At 46.8% G+C, this 14,479-nt stretch overlaps 1 protein-coding gene across 2 annotated transcripts in view; it reads left to right on the plus strand.

The window, feature by feature from the left end:
- The window catches only part of LOC106737099 (arf-GAP with SH3 domain, ANK repeat and PH domain-containing protein 2), a 105,556-nt gene extending 92,360 nt beyond the window's left edge, over positions 1 to 13,196 (plus strand). For both annotated transcript variants that reach the window (XM_019485564.2, XM_059733321.1), the window contains one exon: positions 6,884 to 13,196. In XM_019485564.2, coding sequence (XP_019341109.1) covers positions 6,884 to 6,958 — 75 coding nt within the window. In that variant the 3' untranslated portion in view covers positions 6,959 to 13,196. The remainder of the gene's footprint in view (positions 1 to 6,883) is intronic.
- The last annotated feature ends 1,283 nt before the right edge of the window (positions 13,197 to 14,479 follow it).

A 14,479-nucleotide genomic window follows, 5' to 3' on the forward strand; every position in this document is an offset into this window, starting at 1 on the left:
ATGGTAGAACCCTCACAGTGTCTCATGAAGTGTGCTCCAGATTATGAGAGCATATTCAAATTATGAGATGGCCCCAGCTAGGTGCTTGTCCAGTCTCCTCTTGAAGACCCCCAGGGTAGGGGAGAGCACCACCTCCCTTGGAAGCCCATTTCAGATTCTGGCAACCCTTACTGTGAAGTTCTTTCTAATGTCCAACCTAAATCTGCTCTCCGTCAATCTGTGGCCATTGTTCCTAGTTACTCCAGGGGGTGCCCTAGTAAATAGAGCATCTCCTATTCCCTTCTGCCCTCCCTTGATGAATTTAAAGGCAGCCATAAGATCACCTCTCAGCCTTCTCTTGCGAAGGCTGAAGGGATCTAGGTCCCTCAGTCTCTCCTTGTAGGGCCTTGCCTGCAGGCCTCTGACCATACGAGTGGCCCTCCACTGGACCCTCTCAAGATTCTCCACATCCCTCTTGAAGTGTGGTGCCTAAAACTGGACACAGTACTCCCAACTGCGGCCTGACCAGTGCTGCATAGAGGGGAAGCATCACCTCCCTGGACCTGTTTGTCATGCATTTGCTAATGCATGATAAAGTGCAGTTAGCCTTGTTGATCACTTCGTCACATTGATGACTCGTGTTCATTTTGGAGTCAACTATGACTCCAAGATCCCTTTCTACTGCTGTGCTGCTGAGAAGATCATTCCCCAGCCTGTAAGTGTGTTGGTGATTCTTTTTGCCTGGATGCAGCACTTTGCACTTGTGTTTGTTGAACTGCATCCTATTTCGTTCTGCCCATTTCTCCAACCTGTCCTGATCTGCCTGGATCTGTTCCCTACCCTCTGGTGTGTTAACTTTGCCCCATAATTTGGTATCGTCTGCAGATTTGGACAAGATGCTCTCCACACCCTCATCCAAGTTGCTGATAGAGACATTGAATAGCACTGGTCCAAGGACCAAGTCTTGCAGGACTCCACTGCCCACATCTCTCCAGGTCGATATTGACCCGTCCACCACCACTGTCAGGGTGTGACCCCTAAGCCAATTTGCCACCCACCTGACCATATAATCATCTACATCACAGCCTGTCAATTTATTTACGAGAACAGAATGAGATACTATATCAAAGGCCTTCTTAAAGTCTAGGTAGATGAACTCAACTCCTGCATCTAAGCATTTTGTGACCGGGTCATAAAAAGAAACAAGGTTAGTCAGGCAGGATCTACCTGCAGTGAATCTGTGATGATTTCCTTTCAGCATTATATCCCCTGCTGGGCTCCCACAAATGTGACCCTTAATGATTTTTTCCAGAGTTTTCCCAAGGATAGAGGTGAAACTAACTGGCCTATAGTTTCCCAGTTCCTCCCTCCTCCCCTTCTTGAAAATAGGGACCACATTGGCCCTTTCCCAGCCCTCTGGGACCTGACCAGAGCACCATGAGTGATGAAGAGCCATGCCAGCAGCTCTGCTATGACACTGTCCAATTCATTCAGCACCCTTGGATGACGTTCATCCGGGCCCGCTGATTTGAACACATCCAGCCCCTCCAAGTGCCCCTGCACTAAGTCTGCGCTGACAGTTGGAGGGCTGGTGCCCCTCCTGTGTCTATCTATGATCCAATTGGGAGATTTGTATTGGTCTGTGTCTAGGAATACAGATGCAAAGAACTCGTTGAAGAGCTCAGCTTTGTCCCCCCTCTCTGTCACCGATTGCCCTAGTTTGTCTTGTAGGGGTCCTATGCTATCCCATGCCTTCGTTTTGCCCGTTATATACCTGAAGAAGGACTTTTTGTTAATTTTTGTCTCCAGCCTAAGTTCTGATCCTGCTTTGGCCTTCCTAACTGATTCCCTGCAAGTGTGAGCCGGGGAGGTATACTCCTCCTTGGTAGCTACCCCCTGTTTCCACAGCCTGTATACCTCTTTCTTTGCCCTTAGGCTTTCCTGGACTTCCCTGTTCAGCCAAGAGGGCTTCTTGGCCCCTTTGCCCCATTTTATGTGCAATGGGATGATCTCCTTTTGCGCCCGTAGGATTGCTCCCTTGAGGAACAACCACCCTTCCTGGACCCCCATTTCACCAATGCTCTTGAGCTTTAACGTCTCACCAACTAATCTACTGAGCACACTGAAGTCAGCCTTTCTGAAGTCTAGCACTTCAGCCCTGCTGGTTAGTTTACCCACTCTTCTCTGGATAGTGAATTCAATCAATTGATGGTCACTATCCCCTAGGTTACCTTGTACCTGCAGATCCCCCATCAGGTCATCCCCTGTAGCTAACACCAAGTCCAGCAAGGCATTTCCCCTAGTGGGATCATATACCTCCTGAATTAGGTGGAGGTCTTGTATACAAGTTAAGAACTTACGTGAGCAGTTAGTTTTGGCTGACTGCTTCTCCCAGCAGATGTCAGGGTAGTTTAGGTCACCCATGACAACCATATCTCGTATGGCCTCTGAGAGCTGTCTGGAGAATTCCAGGTCTAGCTCATCCTCCTGGTGTGGTGGTTTATAGTAGACTCCCACTGCCAAGTCCCTTTCCACCCCACGGACCCCATCTATCCTTCTATCCTGACCCACAGTACCTCAGTTTGGCCCTCCTCTGGTCCCACCTTGATTATAGAGGATGTATATTGTTCCTTAACATAGAGAGCGACACCCCCTCCCCCCCCACTTTTTCCCACTCTATCCCATCTGTACAACCTGTAACCCTCAGTGCCTGCTCCCCAATCGTGAGTAAGGTCCCACCAGGTTTCAGTTAGTCCAACCAGGTCAAAGTTGTTGTTTGCAAGCAGGAGTGCAAGTTCCGTCTGCTTGTTCCCCATGCTCCTAGCATCAGTGTAAACACATTTAAGCCCTCCCGATGGGTGCCCTTGGTACCCCCTTGTCCTGATGTCTATTGAGCCCCTTAGTGCTTACCTTAGTGCTTACCTGGGCTGATCCAGAGCATTGCTCATGGCTCGCTGATCCTAGGTTCTCCTTATCTGCTGCTTTCCCATCCCCTGATGAACCTAGTTTAAATCCCTTCGGAGATCAGCCAACCTGTAAGAGAACAGACTCTTACCTTTAGAAGAGAGATGAAGACCATCTTGTCCCAGGATGTCTCTCTCATGGAAATGTGGATCATGGTTGTAGAAGCCAAAACCCGCATGATGGCAACAACACCAACTGGAGCTGCAGGTTGACTTCCCTGATGCAGGCATCTTGATGTTGATTGCAACCACTGACCAGAAGGATGGACGAGAAGACCACCTGTGCCCCTGATTTACTAAGCCTGGCCCCCAGAGCCCTGTAGTCACTCATGATGTGGTCTGTAGTGTTCCTGGCCACATCATTCGTGCCCACATAGACAAGGACTTGGCGTCTCTTCTTCCGGCTGCTTGGTTGTCACTCAACCTGCCTGCCTGCCTGGCTCAGCCTGCCTGGTGTTTTTTGTGGACGTGTCTTCCCCTGCAGCTTCCTCTGCTGCATCATCCTCCAGTGCTGCCAGGGCTTCGTATCTGTTCCCCAGTTGTGTTGGGGAAACAGTCACAGCCTCATGCTGTCTAGCTCTGGAGGCAACCATCCTCCATTCAGCTGTTCTGGGACTCTCCCGTGTTGTCTCTGTGCTAGGTGTCTGGTCCCATAGAGAATGAAAGTATCCATCAATCTCATTCTCTGTAGCCCTGATCCCCCGCAGCCTGCTCACCTCTGCCTGGAGTTCCCTCACCTGCCCCTCCAGGGCCTCAATCCAGGAACAAGTGGGACAGGCAAAGGAACCCCCAGCCCCCACACTACCCCCAGGCTTCAGAGGTCCCGCCAGGCAGCCCCTGCAGACAGGGCCAGGGCACTGCTGACCCATCCAAGGGGCCTGTCTGGGTGGAGCTCGGGGCCAGAGGCAGCAGCAGGGCAGGATTCCTGGCTGCGCTCCGTGTCACCACCCCCACAGTAGCCCCTTCCTCATTCACTTACCTGAAGTCTTTGTCAGAAGTTCCCGTGTACTCCTACATGGTGCGTACTCCTACCTGCAAACTGGCCTGAGAACTGCTTTCCTGTTGGTAGTCCATGTTCGCTGGCTCCCTGGTCACCTGGGGAGTCCTTTTGGGCCTAGGCTGACTCAGTCCCAGGCAGCAATTGCACAGCAATCAGCAATCCCACAGCAATCAACAATCAACACTTACCCAGCAGTGAGCACTCATTCCAAGCTTCTCAGAGCTCCCCCCCCACCCCAACCAACCAACCAACCAACCAACCAACAAACCAGTCAGCTAAACCAAAGGTACAGGCAGCTGGATCACTTACCTTTCCTGGGCAGGATCTGGTGTCTGGCCTGGCTTCTTTCCTTCTTCTTCCTCCCTCCTCTTGTCTCCAGCAACTGCCTGCAAACTGCTCCCCTGTTGGCGGTCCCTGTTCACTGGGATGCTGGTGCAGGCTGGGGATTGGGCTGCTCTTGGCTCTTTCTGATGGGGGCTGGGCTGGGCTGCGCTCAGGGTGGGGGGTGGCAATGCTATGGGGCTATGGGGTGAGGGCTATGGGGTGGGGCTGCAGCCGCTTCAGAATTCACTGTACCCCACCATAGCCCTCTCCCAATGCTGCCGCCGCCACCACCAACATCGAGCACAGTGTGGCCCAGCCCCCACCATGAGCAACCTGGTGTTGGCCCCAGCCCTGAGTTGCATCCCACCCTTCCCCACGTAGGGCTGGGAGCACATGCCCCCATGCCCTTCTGGGGGTGCACATAACTGTGGGAGCTGCCCCTTGCACGGCTCAGTCCTGTGCCCCACCCTGGCTGGGCAGCCCCTGCCCCCACCCCAGCCCCACTCCCCCACTGCTGGGCCAGCCTCCCTTTGCCCCGCGTGCAGATCCAGGGGCACACATCCCCGTGCCCTCCTGGGGAGCCACCACCCCCTCCCTGCACCTTCCAGATGAGCTGTTTGCAGCTCTGTCCCACGCTTTGCTTGGGCTGTGCAACCCCATCCCCACTCCCTCCCTCACTGCAATGGCCTCAATTTGCCCTCACCCCACCCCTTAAAAACAAGAAAAAAATATAAAGGGGTCCCTGAGCTGGAGAGAGAAAGGGTACACTTGTTAAAAAAGGTTGAAAACCCCTGAATTAACAGAAGACACAAAGAAAGCAGAGCTGCTGAATGACTACTTTGCCTCAGACTTCACAAGTGACCAAATAGTTAAAAAAAAATAATAATACAAAGAAGGAGAAGGGCTGCAGGACAAGATAAGTAAAGAGAATGTCTGAAAACTCTTGATAAACCTGAATGAATTGGTTAGCAGGGTCTGATGAAAATTCATCCTAGGCTGCTGAAGGAACACACTGAAGAAATCTCAGAGCCCCAAGTAACAGTATTTGCAGTAATGGATGACAGGCAAGGATTCAGAGGCTGAACACAGGCTAACATAGCAACCATTTTTAAAAAGGGAGGAAAAGGAAGATGCAGGGATTTACAGACTAAGTTAGCCTGACTCTAATACGTGGGAAGTTACCAAAATGAATGATAACCAAAGTAAATTTATAAACATTAGGAGGAGGATGGGGTAATCTCTAACAGCTAACCCAGCTTTGTAAAGAACAAATAATGTTAAGCCAGTTTGATTTTCTCTTTTGACAGGATAACTAGTTTGGTGAACAAGGGAAATGCAATGGACGAAATATACTTGGACTTCAATAAAGCTTTTGATACAGTCCTTCATGACAGTCTCAAAAATAAAATAGAGAAATGTAGGTTAGATAGAAGTGGATAGATAACTGGCTGTATAACCAGAAGCTAACTATAAATGGTGCAGTGAGAGGAAGGCAGGAGGTTTCAAGTGGGTTTCCACAGGAGTGTGTTGTGGAACCAGTATTGTTTAATATCTTTATTCATAATTTGGATATAGAAATAGAGAGCTTTCGTATCAGGTTGGCAGATGACAAAAATGGAGAGCTGGGAAAGACTTGGGAAGACAGGAATGAAATTCAACAAGGACAAGTGTAAGATGCTACACTGAGAGAAGAAAAAGCAAATACACAAATACAGTATGGGAGATGACTGTCTAAGCAGTAGCATTTCTGAGAAGGACTTGGGAGTTTTGGTGGATGGCAGACTCAGCATGAGCCAGCCATGCGGCATGGCCACCAAAAAAGCAAATACAATGTTGGGCTGCTTTAACAGTATGTAAAACAGGAGGCGCTATATGACTACCCAGCACTGTTTAGGCCTCTGCCATAGTATTGTGAGCAGTTCTGGCCTCTGCAATTTAAGAACGAAGTTGAGAAACTGGAGAGGATCTAGAGGTGAGTGACAAAGATGTCAAAAGTTTCAAATGCAAGCCATACTAAAAAAGGTTGAGAGACTTAAGTACATTAAGTTTGGCATAAAAGGAGATTAGGAGGAGGGAGGGGAAGGGAAGGGAAGGAGAGACAAGAGAACAGTTTTAAAATATTTGAAAGGCTACCATAAAGAATAGGAAAAAAAGCAGGGTTTTTTTCTACGGAGGGCAGAACACAGAGCAGTGAGTTTAAATTTTAGCAAAGCACTTGTACCTATAACTCTTTGTAGTAAGCGAAGTAGATTACACTTCTTTAGCATCTCACTGGTACACAGGTGTTCCAGATCTTAGATCAATCTTGTACCTTTTCTCTGAAGCTTTTCAGTTTTTCTGCAGCCTCAATAAAGCATGAATAATTACAGTGGCCAGAAATGGTCTCATCAGAACTGTAGACAGTTCATTATCCCCCACAGTCCATGCCAGTCCCTGCTGTATGACTTTGTATTTTTGTATCTTTGTATTAGACTTGCCTAGTATGGAAATTGGCTGGTGGAACTGGTTTGGGAACAACTTGCAGTGACTTTTCCCCTTCCTTCCCCTTTTGTGTGGAAACCTAACCTAAGCACTAGAGTTCAGTAGCCTTCTCTTTCCTCTCTCTTTCTCTTCACAGAATGGATGGATTGAAGGGCAGCCTCACAGGAAAGGTGTCTTTCCAGTTTCATATGTTCACATGTTGAGTGAATAAGAACTGCATGATCTAAGAAGAAAACAAAATGGCAGGTGCTCAAAGCACAATTCTTCCAGCACTCCCTGTTTCCAGAGGGCTTCCTGCAGAGGACACCTAAGGAGCTTATGATGGCTTTCTTACCTCTTCTGTCTTGTGACTTACATCTTCAGTTCTGCAGCATGCAGTTCTCTCTCTGGCTGACTCAGAGCAGGGCTTCGTCTGTCTCCTGAATTGTAATCAAGTATCTTATTTGGTTTCTTTGCATCCTGTCCTCAGCTTTACATATTCAGTGTGATGTTGCCTTCCTGGACACTGAAAAACTTGCCCTTGCATGTTATGAAATGGGATTCAGGACTAGTGTATAAATGATTGACATGACAACTCAGTTGATAAATGACAAACAGGCTTTATTTACTACTCTATTTACTATTAAATGATCCTAAAGCAAAGCTCAGTATATTTTCTTGTAAAAGTGATAGTATCTCACCAATACAGGCAAAGAAGTGGTCTCAGTCTTTTCAGCTTCTTGAGGCATGGATCCGTTCACCAGAAGATCAGCTGGGCACAGTAGCAGTTCTTGTCCGAATTATTTTGCACTCTTGAAATGTGTGCCTTGTTAGGTATCTCATTCCTTTTTATACTCTTTAGCTCAGCATCTTCAAAGCATTTTTGAAATTGATTTAAAAAACTCAAGCAATAACTAACAGGAAGATTCTGTTAATCACACTGTTCACTGTTGGTTATCAAAAAGTCCCAATTTTGACTGAATTACCTTACTTAGTAACAGGAGATTATCAATCGCTATTGAGTTGGAACATATCAGGAAAATGATTAACAACTGGGAAAAACAAAGTTTTTGAAGAGTTGGCTGTGGAAGTTCAAAGGAACCACTGAGGCAAAACAAGAGTTAATCAGGAGGAGATAACTGGGGTGCTTCTCTTTAAATGGTGCAAGCTGGGTAGGTGCCCTGGGGGCTTGCAGGGCTTGACGCTGCATGGGAATTCCCAGAGTGCACAGGTGTGGGCCCCTCAAGAGCCCAGAGCACTTGCCTGGGGTGGCTGGAAAGTACAAGCACTGCCTCCCACAGACCTAATTTCTACCTTTTGTTCCACCACTGATTGGTCTCTCATGAGGCATGATAAGGGGTAGGAATGTCTATTTGCTCACCATTTGTACCACCATCAAAATTTCTATGGCAGCACAAATATGATGTCAAGCGATGTCTGTTTCTACCCTCGGTAACCCGGTCACTAAAAAATACTGAGTTTTCTGCACAATGCTTACTTCATAAAAAATGTTTCATGTCTGTTTACAACCTCCTCTTCCACCCCATCCCACTCCAGTTGTCAAACCTCAAATCATAAAAACTGCTGTGGAAAAAAGCCAGGGGAGAGGAGGTCACAGCCATCCCCATGTGATTATGTCAGTAGTGCTCAACTTTTTGGCTCCACGGGCCAAATGAGAGGTGTGGGGCTGACCTACAGACCAGATCAGACCCCAAGTGGCAGGGTTTGGCGCTGGGGTCCTGCACCACCTCTGCCATATCCTACATGTGATGATTGGGGTCCAGAGCCCTGCACTGGCTCCACCCAGTCCCATGAGCTGGGATTGGGCTCTAGGTGCCACTCCCACATGCTGTGATTGGACTGTGCACTGGACCTAGTGAACAGGGCCAAGGCCTGTGGGCTAGGGGGAGCCCTGTGGACCAGATGACAAGGCACTGGAGGTTGGATCTGGCCAGTGGACTAGGGGTTGAGCACCCCTAGATTAAGTCATGAGAGTCACCATTGGTCTGTTCTGCAGAGGTTTTTCTGCTCTAGTTTTAGGTGTGTTTGAGTGATGGCATGTGCTTTATATGTTTCCTATGCCTATTTCAAATGCAAGGCTGTAGTCTACATTATGAGCAGCTCTGTGTGTAGCATTCCATAACCCAGCTCTGTGAAACTCTTAAGAAGGCTTGGGCCATCATGTGGGAGGAGTCACGTACTTGGATTTGAAATGCTCCAGTACAGTAGGTTATGACTCCCCAGATCCACATTTGGCAATTTCTTTCATTTTCCAGGAAAATATAAAACTTTCAGAATTGTTTTTCCTGAGGTCTTGTATGAAAAAGGGAAGAATGAAAAGTCTATGAGTAATGTTTAAAATGCTCTTATTATTGCTTCGAGTACTTTAGAACACTTTTAATAACTAATAGAATCATGGAATCATAGAAAATTAGGGTTGGAAGGGACTTCAGGAAGTCATCTAGTCCAACCCGTTGCTCCAAGCAGGACCATCCCCAACTAGATCATCCCAGCCAAAGCTTTGTTTACCCAGGTCTTAAACACCTCCAAGGATGGAGATTTCATCACCTCTCTGGGTAACCTGTTCCAATGCTTTACAACCCTCCTAGTGAGAACATTGTTTCAATATCTAACCTAAACTTTTCTTGCAGCAACTCAAGACCATTGCTCCTTGTTCTGTTATCTGCCACCAGTGAGAACAGTCCAGCTCCATCCCCCTTGTAACCACCCTTCAGGTAGTTGAAGGCTGCTATTAAATCCCCTCTCAGCCTTCATTTCTCCAGGCTAAATAAGCCCAGTGCCCTCAGCCTCTCCTCATAAGGCATGTGCTCCAGCCCCTAGCCATTTTCATTGCCCTTCACTGGCAATATTTCAAAACAGAGCACCCTTTCTTATGGGTTCTTGGCTGCTTGTTGCTGTCAACTTCAGTCCTGGCAGAGCAGTGTGAAATGGAGATGATATAAAAAGGAAGGGAGAAGTAACTGCTAGGTTTAAGCAGCCTCAGGAAACAGTTTGCTCATGTCAGATTTACTGTCTCTCCTCAGTTGACTGATAGGTTGATACCATCTGTCCTACAAGGGAAGTCTTCTACCTACCTTCATGCTTGCCTGCATTCTTGTATAGAGTTACTGGGGCAAAGAGCAAGTGGGTCTGTGTGTGTAGAAAAAATCTTGAGGGACTGGAATGGATCCTGCCTCCAATCCTCACCATTTAGACATGTTTTAAGCAAGCCCCTTCTACAATCAGAATATGCAATTGTAAAGCAAACCAAAAGAAAAAAATCAACAACTCCCTGGCAGTAGTTGCAGATAGGTGGACAGATAAACAAAGGGAAGGAATCATCACCTTTGTAATAACTACCATAGACATCTTTTTGCAAGTTGTCAGTAGTGAAATATATGAAGTACTAGAGAAAATTAAAAGTGAAAAAGAATTTGCTCCGGTGACAGACAGCCAAGTCCAGTAATATGAAAGAAGCATGGGACATTATAATGGGCAAATAGCCTTTTGTATTGTTGCAATAGGATGCACTTCCCATAGCCCAAACTTATTCCTTTATGATTTAATTAAATTAAAAATACTTGGAATGCTCTATCCAATAGCAAAAGTAATAATGGAATTTATTGAAATGATTCATATTTTAGCAGTCTTTAAGAAAAAGTAAGAAGAAAAGCATGATAATAATAACATGGTAACAAGGAATCATGACACAGTTCGAACTAGATGTTGGAAAAGTACTTTCAAAGTTTGCAGAATTTCAGGTTGTTCTGAAATGCAGTCTGGACTCTGCCAAGCATATTGCTCCAACAACCAGCAGCAAGGCTTTTGTAACAACACAGCCTCTGATTCTTGTGTCTCATTTGCTTCAGATTTGTCTGTCTTCTGCAGCACACGAAAGAAAGGGCATGAACAAAGATACAGCTGTAGTGGCTTCCAGAGGGGCAGAAGAGCTGCTGTTACATGGTAACTCAGGGGAAGGCAAAATACAGTCTGCAGGCTGCATCCAGCTCACCAACTGATTGGATGCAGCTCATGGGCAGACACCCACTAAGGCTGGAGACAGCATTCAAAATGCCTGAGCCTGAATTGATTCAATCTTTGCAGGTTAGTCTAACCTGGTTAGGCTAAATCACTTTGTAATTGTACAGACATCCCAGAAATGCAGGCACATGCCTGAAGTGGCTCTGGCTAGAAGCTGGGCGGTGCTAGAGCAGCCCTCCCTTCCCTTCCACAGCATGGAGTTGAGGCGGGGGGATATGGCCTGGCCCCTGCAAGATGCTCTGTTAGCCCAGCAGGGAATTGATAGTGTTTATCACCCCCTACTCACTGTTTATCCCCCCATTAAGAAAACAACAGAGGGACATTACCGGCTACCTGTTGATTCTACCTGTTGATTCAGCACAGACTGTAGCCACTAGCCAGCATATGGTTTGCTAGCTAATACACAGACACCTCTCCACAAGGCAGAGGGGAGGGGGGAATTCCTGCTTAGCAGGGACTGGTGAGGGGGACAGGGGTGAGCAGTCTGCAGTCCCTGCCAGAGCTGCAGCCAGGGAGCAGAGGGGAGGGGCCAGCCCTGCTGTGGAGCAGAGAGGCCTTCCCAGCCCAGAGAACATGCCAGGATGCTGAGGGTGTCTGGTTTATCTTAAACCAGCAAGGGGCCTGGGACAGACATTGCATAAACCAGTTTGAGCCAAATCAGTTAAGTCTGATGCTACGTTCAACCAGGTTTATCTCAAACCAGTTTCAGCCATTTTCAAACTGGTTAATGTGCACTGAACATCTGTTCTGTTACAAGTTTAAAACAGTTTCTGATCACCTAAATTGGTTTATGTGTAATTTCTGTCCCTAGCCTAATTGATTGGATCTGGCTTGTGGATGCCCCCTCCTCCCACCCACTCCCACCACAGCCCTAGCCAGCGTGCACAGCTTCCCAGCGACACTGCTCTCAGTGTGTCTGCAGCTACCCTGGTACTCTTCAACTCCCCCAGCCTCCAGCAGCTCCTTCTCCTGTGCTGCTACACTGCTCTGGCCAGGCAGGGGGGAAGCTGCAGCCAGGCATCTCTTGCCCCAGCACATGGGGCTCCAGCTCCTGGCCACCTTCCACCCACTTGGCCACTCACACGTGGCTGCTTATTGCACTGGGTGGGCTGAGTGGGTGGAAAGCAGCTGGAAGTTGGAGTCCTGTGTGTTGGGGCAGAAGTCACTCACCTGCAGCTTCCTCCCTGTCCAGAGTGGCATAGCAGGGGCAGGAGAAGGAACCTCTGGAGGCAGGGGGAGCCAAGCAGTACTTGTGCGGCTGTGGCAGCAGCTCTGTCAGGAAGCTGTGCATGCTGTCTGAGCCAGGGTGCTACTGTCTGGTTAGTACAGGTGGGAGCAGGGCACAGGCTACCCTAGGTGGAGTTCGACCCCATATGGAGTGCTGCATGGGCAGCTGCAGGTCGGAAGGGGGGGGAGGGCAGGCAAGTAGACTGCACCTGCACCATATCACCCAGGTGAGCTCTGCTGCATGTGACCCCTGCCCTCCCCTTCCTCCACCTCTGCTGGCTCCAGGGACCTAGGGCAGGAATAGCACCCTCCCACACACATATCCCCACTCCCCTCCATACCCACCCCCATACAAAATACAAGAATAAGACTTTATTTTGAGCTATTATGCAATTCCCTCTATGTACACTACTAAAAACATAAATCAGGACAAGAATATTTTAAAAACAAAATTAAAATATAGTAGATGTTTGATTTTTAGTATATGATTTTTTATCTATAATTTGTTAAAATGATAACTTCTGAAAGTTTTTGTACAGCTCACCAAAACTCTTTAAGTGGCCCTCCACCCCTGTGTAATTGTTACATATGCATGATCCTATAGTAGTACTAGTAAGCTAAATTGCCCTAATTTTGATTCTGAATGAAGTAGGGTTAAAGTTGGAGTGACTTTTATATACTTGTACTATGATAGGCTCAAGTGAAGGGAACAGCCGTGGTGTAACAGCTGCCGCATGTTTTTGAGCAGCTGCTCTTTCTCCCCTTTTGAAGCTACTACAAATGTACAGTTGTCCATACCCAAAGTGGTCAGTGTTTGGAAATATGCATGAAAAAATCAGGAAACAAGCTAACAAGTTGAGAATCTTGGTTCAGTTAATCAAGTCTTCAAATTAATGAAGTTCATGAAGATCACAGTGAAAGTTCAGAATGAGAAGTTGTGGATCTTCTTAGATTCTGATTAGAAAAGCCACAAGGAAAATGTGAGCTGTGCCAACATTTCCATGATTATATTAGTAACTGAACTGTTATATTTGTTTATAGGATTGCTACTTTTGCCTACAAATGACACATTCTCTACATGGTGATAATATACTATTAAAGAGTTTGGTTTTTACTATAAAGTTTGAAAAGGCATGCAGATTTACTGTTTGTCCTTAATGTTGTGCTGTCTTAACTTTATTAAAATGATAAATACAAGCCTATTTATTTTGTGAGCCTTTTAAGTTTCTTCTGCATCTGCATTCCACACAGGGTTGCCAACCCAAGAAAAAGTTTTTTTACTGACAATCTGCAAAGTTTTTACTGATGACCAAACTTTTTTACTGACATATTTTTTACATAATGTAAATATAACCCTTCTGCCAGACCCTAGACAAGGACTGGGTTCAAACTATGGTAAAAAGTTTGAAGATTTTCAGTTAAAAAAAAATCTTAGGTTGGTAACCCTAATTGACTTCAGTAATGATTTTACCCCATGCTGCCTCTACCCCAAAGATCCCCTACATACCCTCACACTAAGGTGCCTCAGACTGCACTCTGCATTAGACAGCCTCCCCAGCCACCCCCCCCCAGCCTTATATAGGCAACCTCCGCTTAACGCTGTTTCACTAGAGCTATTTCACTATAGTGCTCATTTTACATTGATACCTGATTTCACTTAGCGCTCAATGAGTTTCACTATAATGCTCATGTGTATTGAGCAGGGAGCATTGGCGGCACGCAGCCTCACCGCCATTGCATTGTCAAAAACTTTTGTGCTCTGTGCTTGTGTCACCGTCTTGCTTCGTCTTTTGAGCTTAGTGTTGACTAATACAGTTTTACCCAGGAGGTGTGTAATTGCAAAGCTCCCAATGGTAGTTTTAACCTGTACTAAATGTTCTCAGTTACAATCCTGCTTGATCCTAATTGCTTAAGCCAGAGATATCATAGCAGAACAAAAGGCCTGGGCAGAGAAATGTCTACTTAAGTGACTGTGGGCTTTGTTACACGTTATATTTTGAGAATATGGGGTGGAACATGAAGTGGAGTGTTAATGGGATTGGGGTGTGTAATGAAATGGGAGGTGGTAAGGAAATGGGGTGGGAGAAGGTTGATAAAATAAAGGTGTCAGCCACCACTGAAGGATAAAATAAAAAGAAGTAAAGAAAGAATTTAAAAATAAATGAAGAATAAATGAAGTAGTAAATTAAAGAAGTTCTCATGCTATAATAAATTGGGCTTTGGGATTGGGGTGTGTTTGGGGTTGCTGGTCATGCTTTGGGGGTGGGTGGGAGGTGGGATTGGTGAGGGAAAGCACTTTTGGGGGAGGTACTGTGCCTATCCCAGGAAGGAAACCTCAGTTCACTGTTACCCAATCCAGCCCTCTATTTTGTTCCCCTCCAAACCCCACTTCTGAACTTGTCTGTGCCTTGTGGCCTGGCTAGCTGGTATGTGCTCTGCAGGTTGTTTGCACAGGGTTGCAGGGGCAGGAGGGGGAGTTGGCTTG

This window comes from Alligator mississippiensis, chromosome 9 (assembly GCF_030867095.1).
Source record: "Alligator mississippiensis isolate rAllMis1 chromosome 9, rAllMis1, whole genome shotgun sequence".
NCBI lineage: Eukaryota > Metazoa > Chordata > Crocodylia > Alligatoridae > Alligator > Alligator mississippiensis.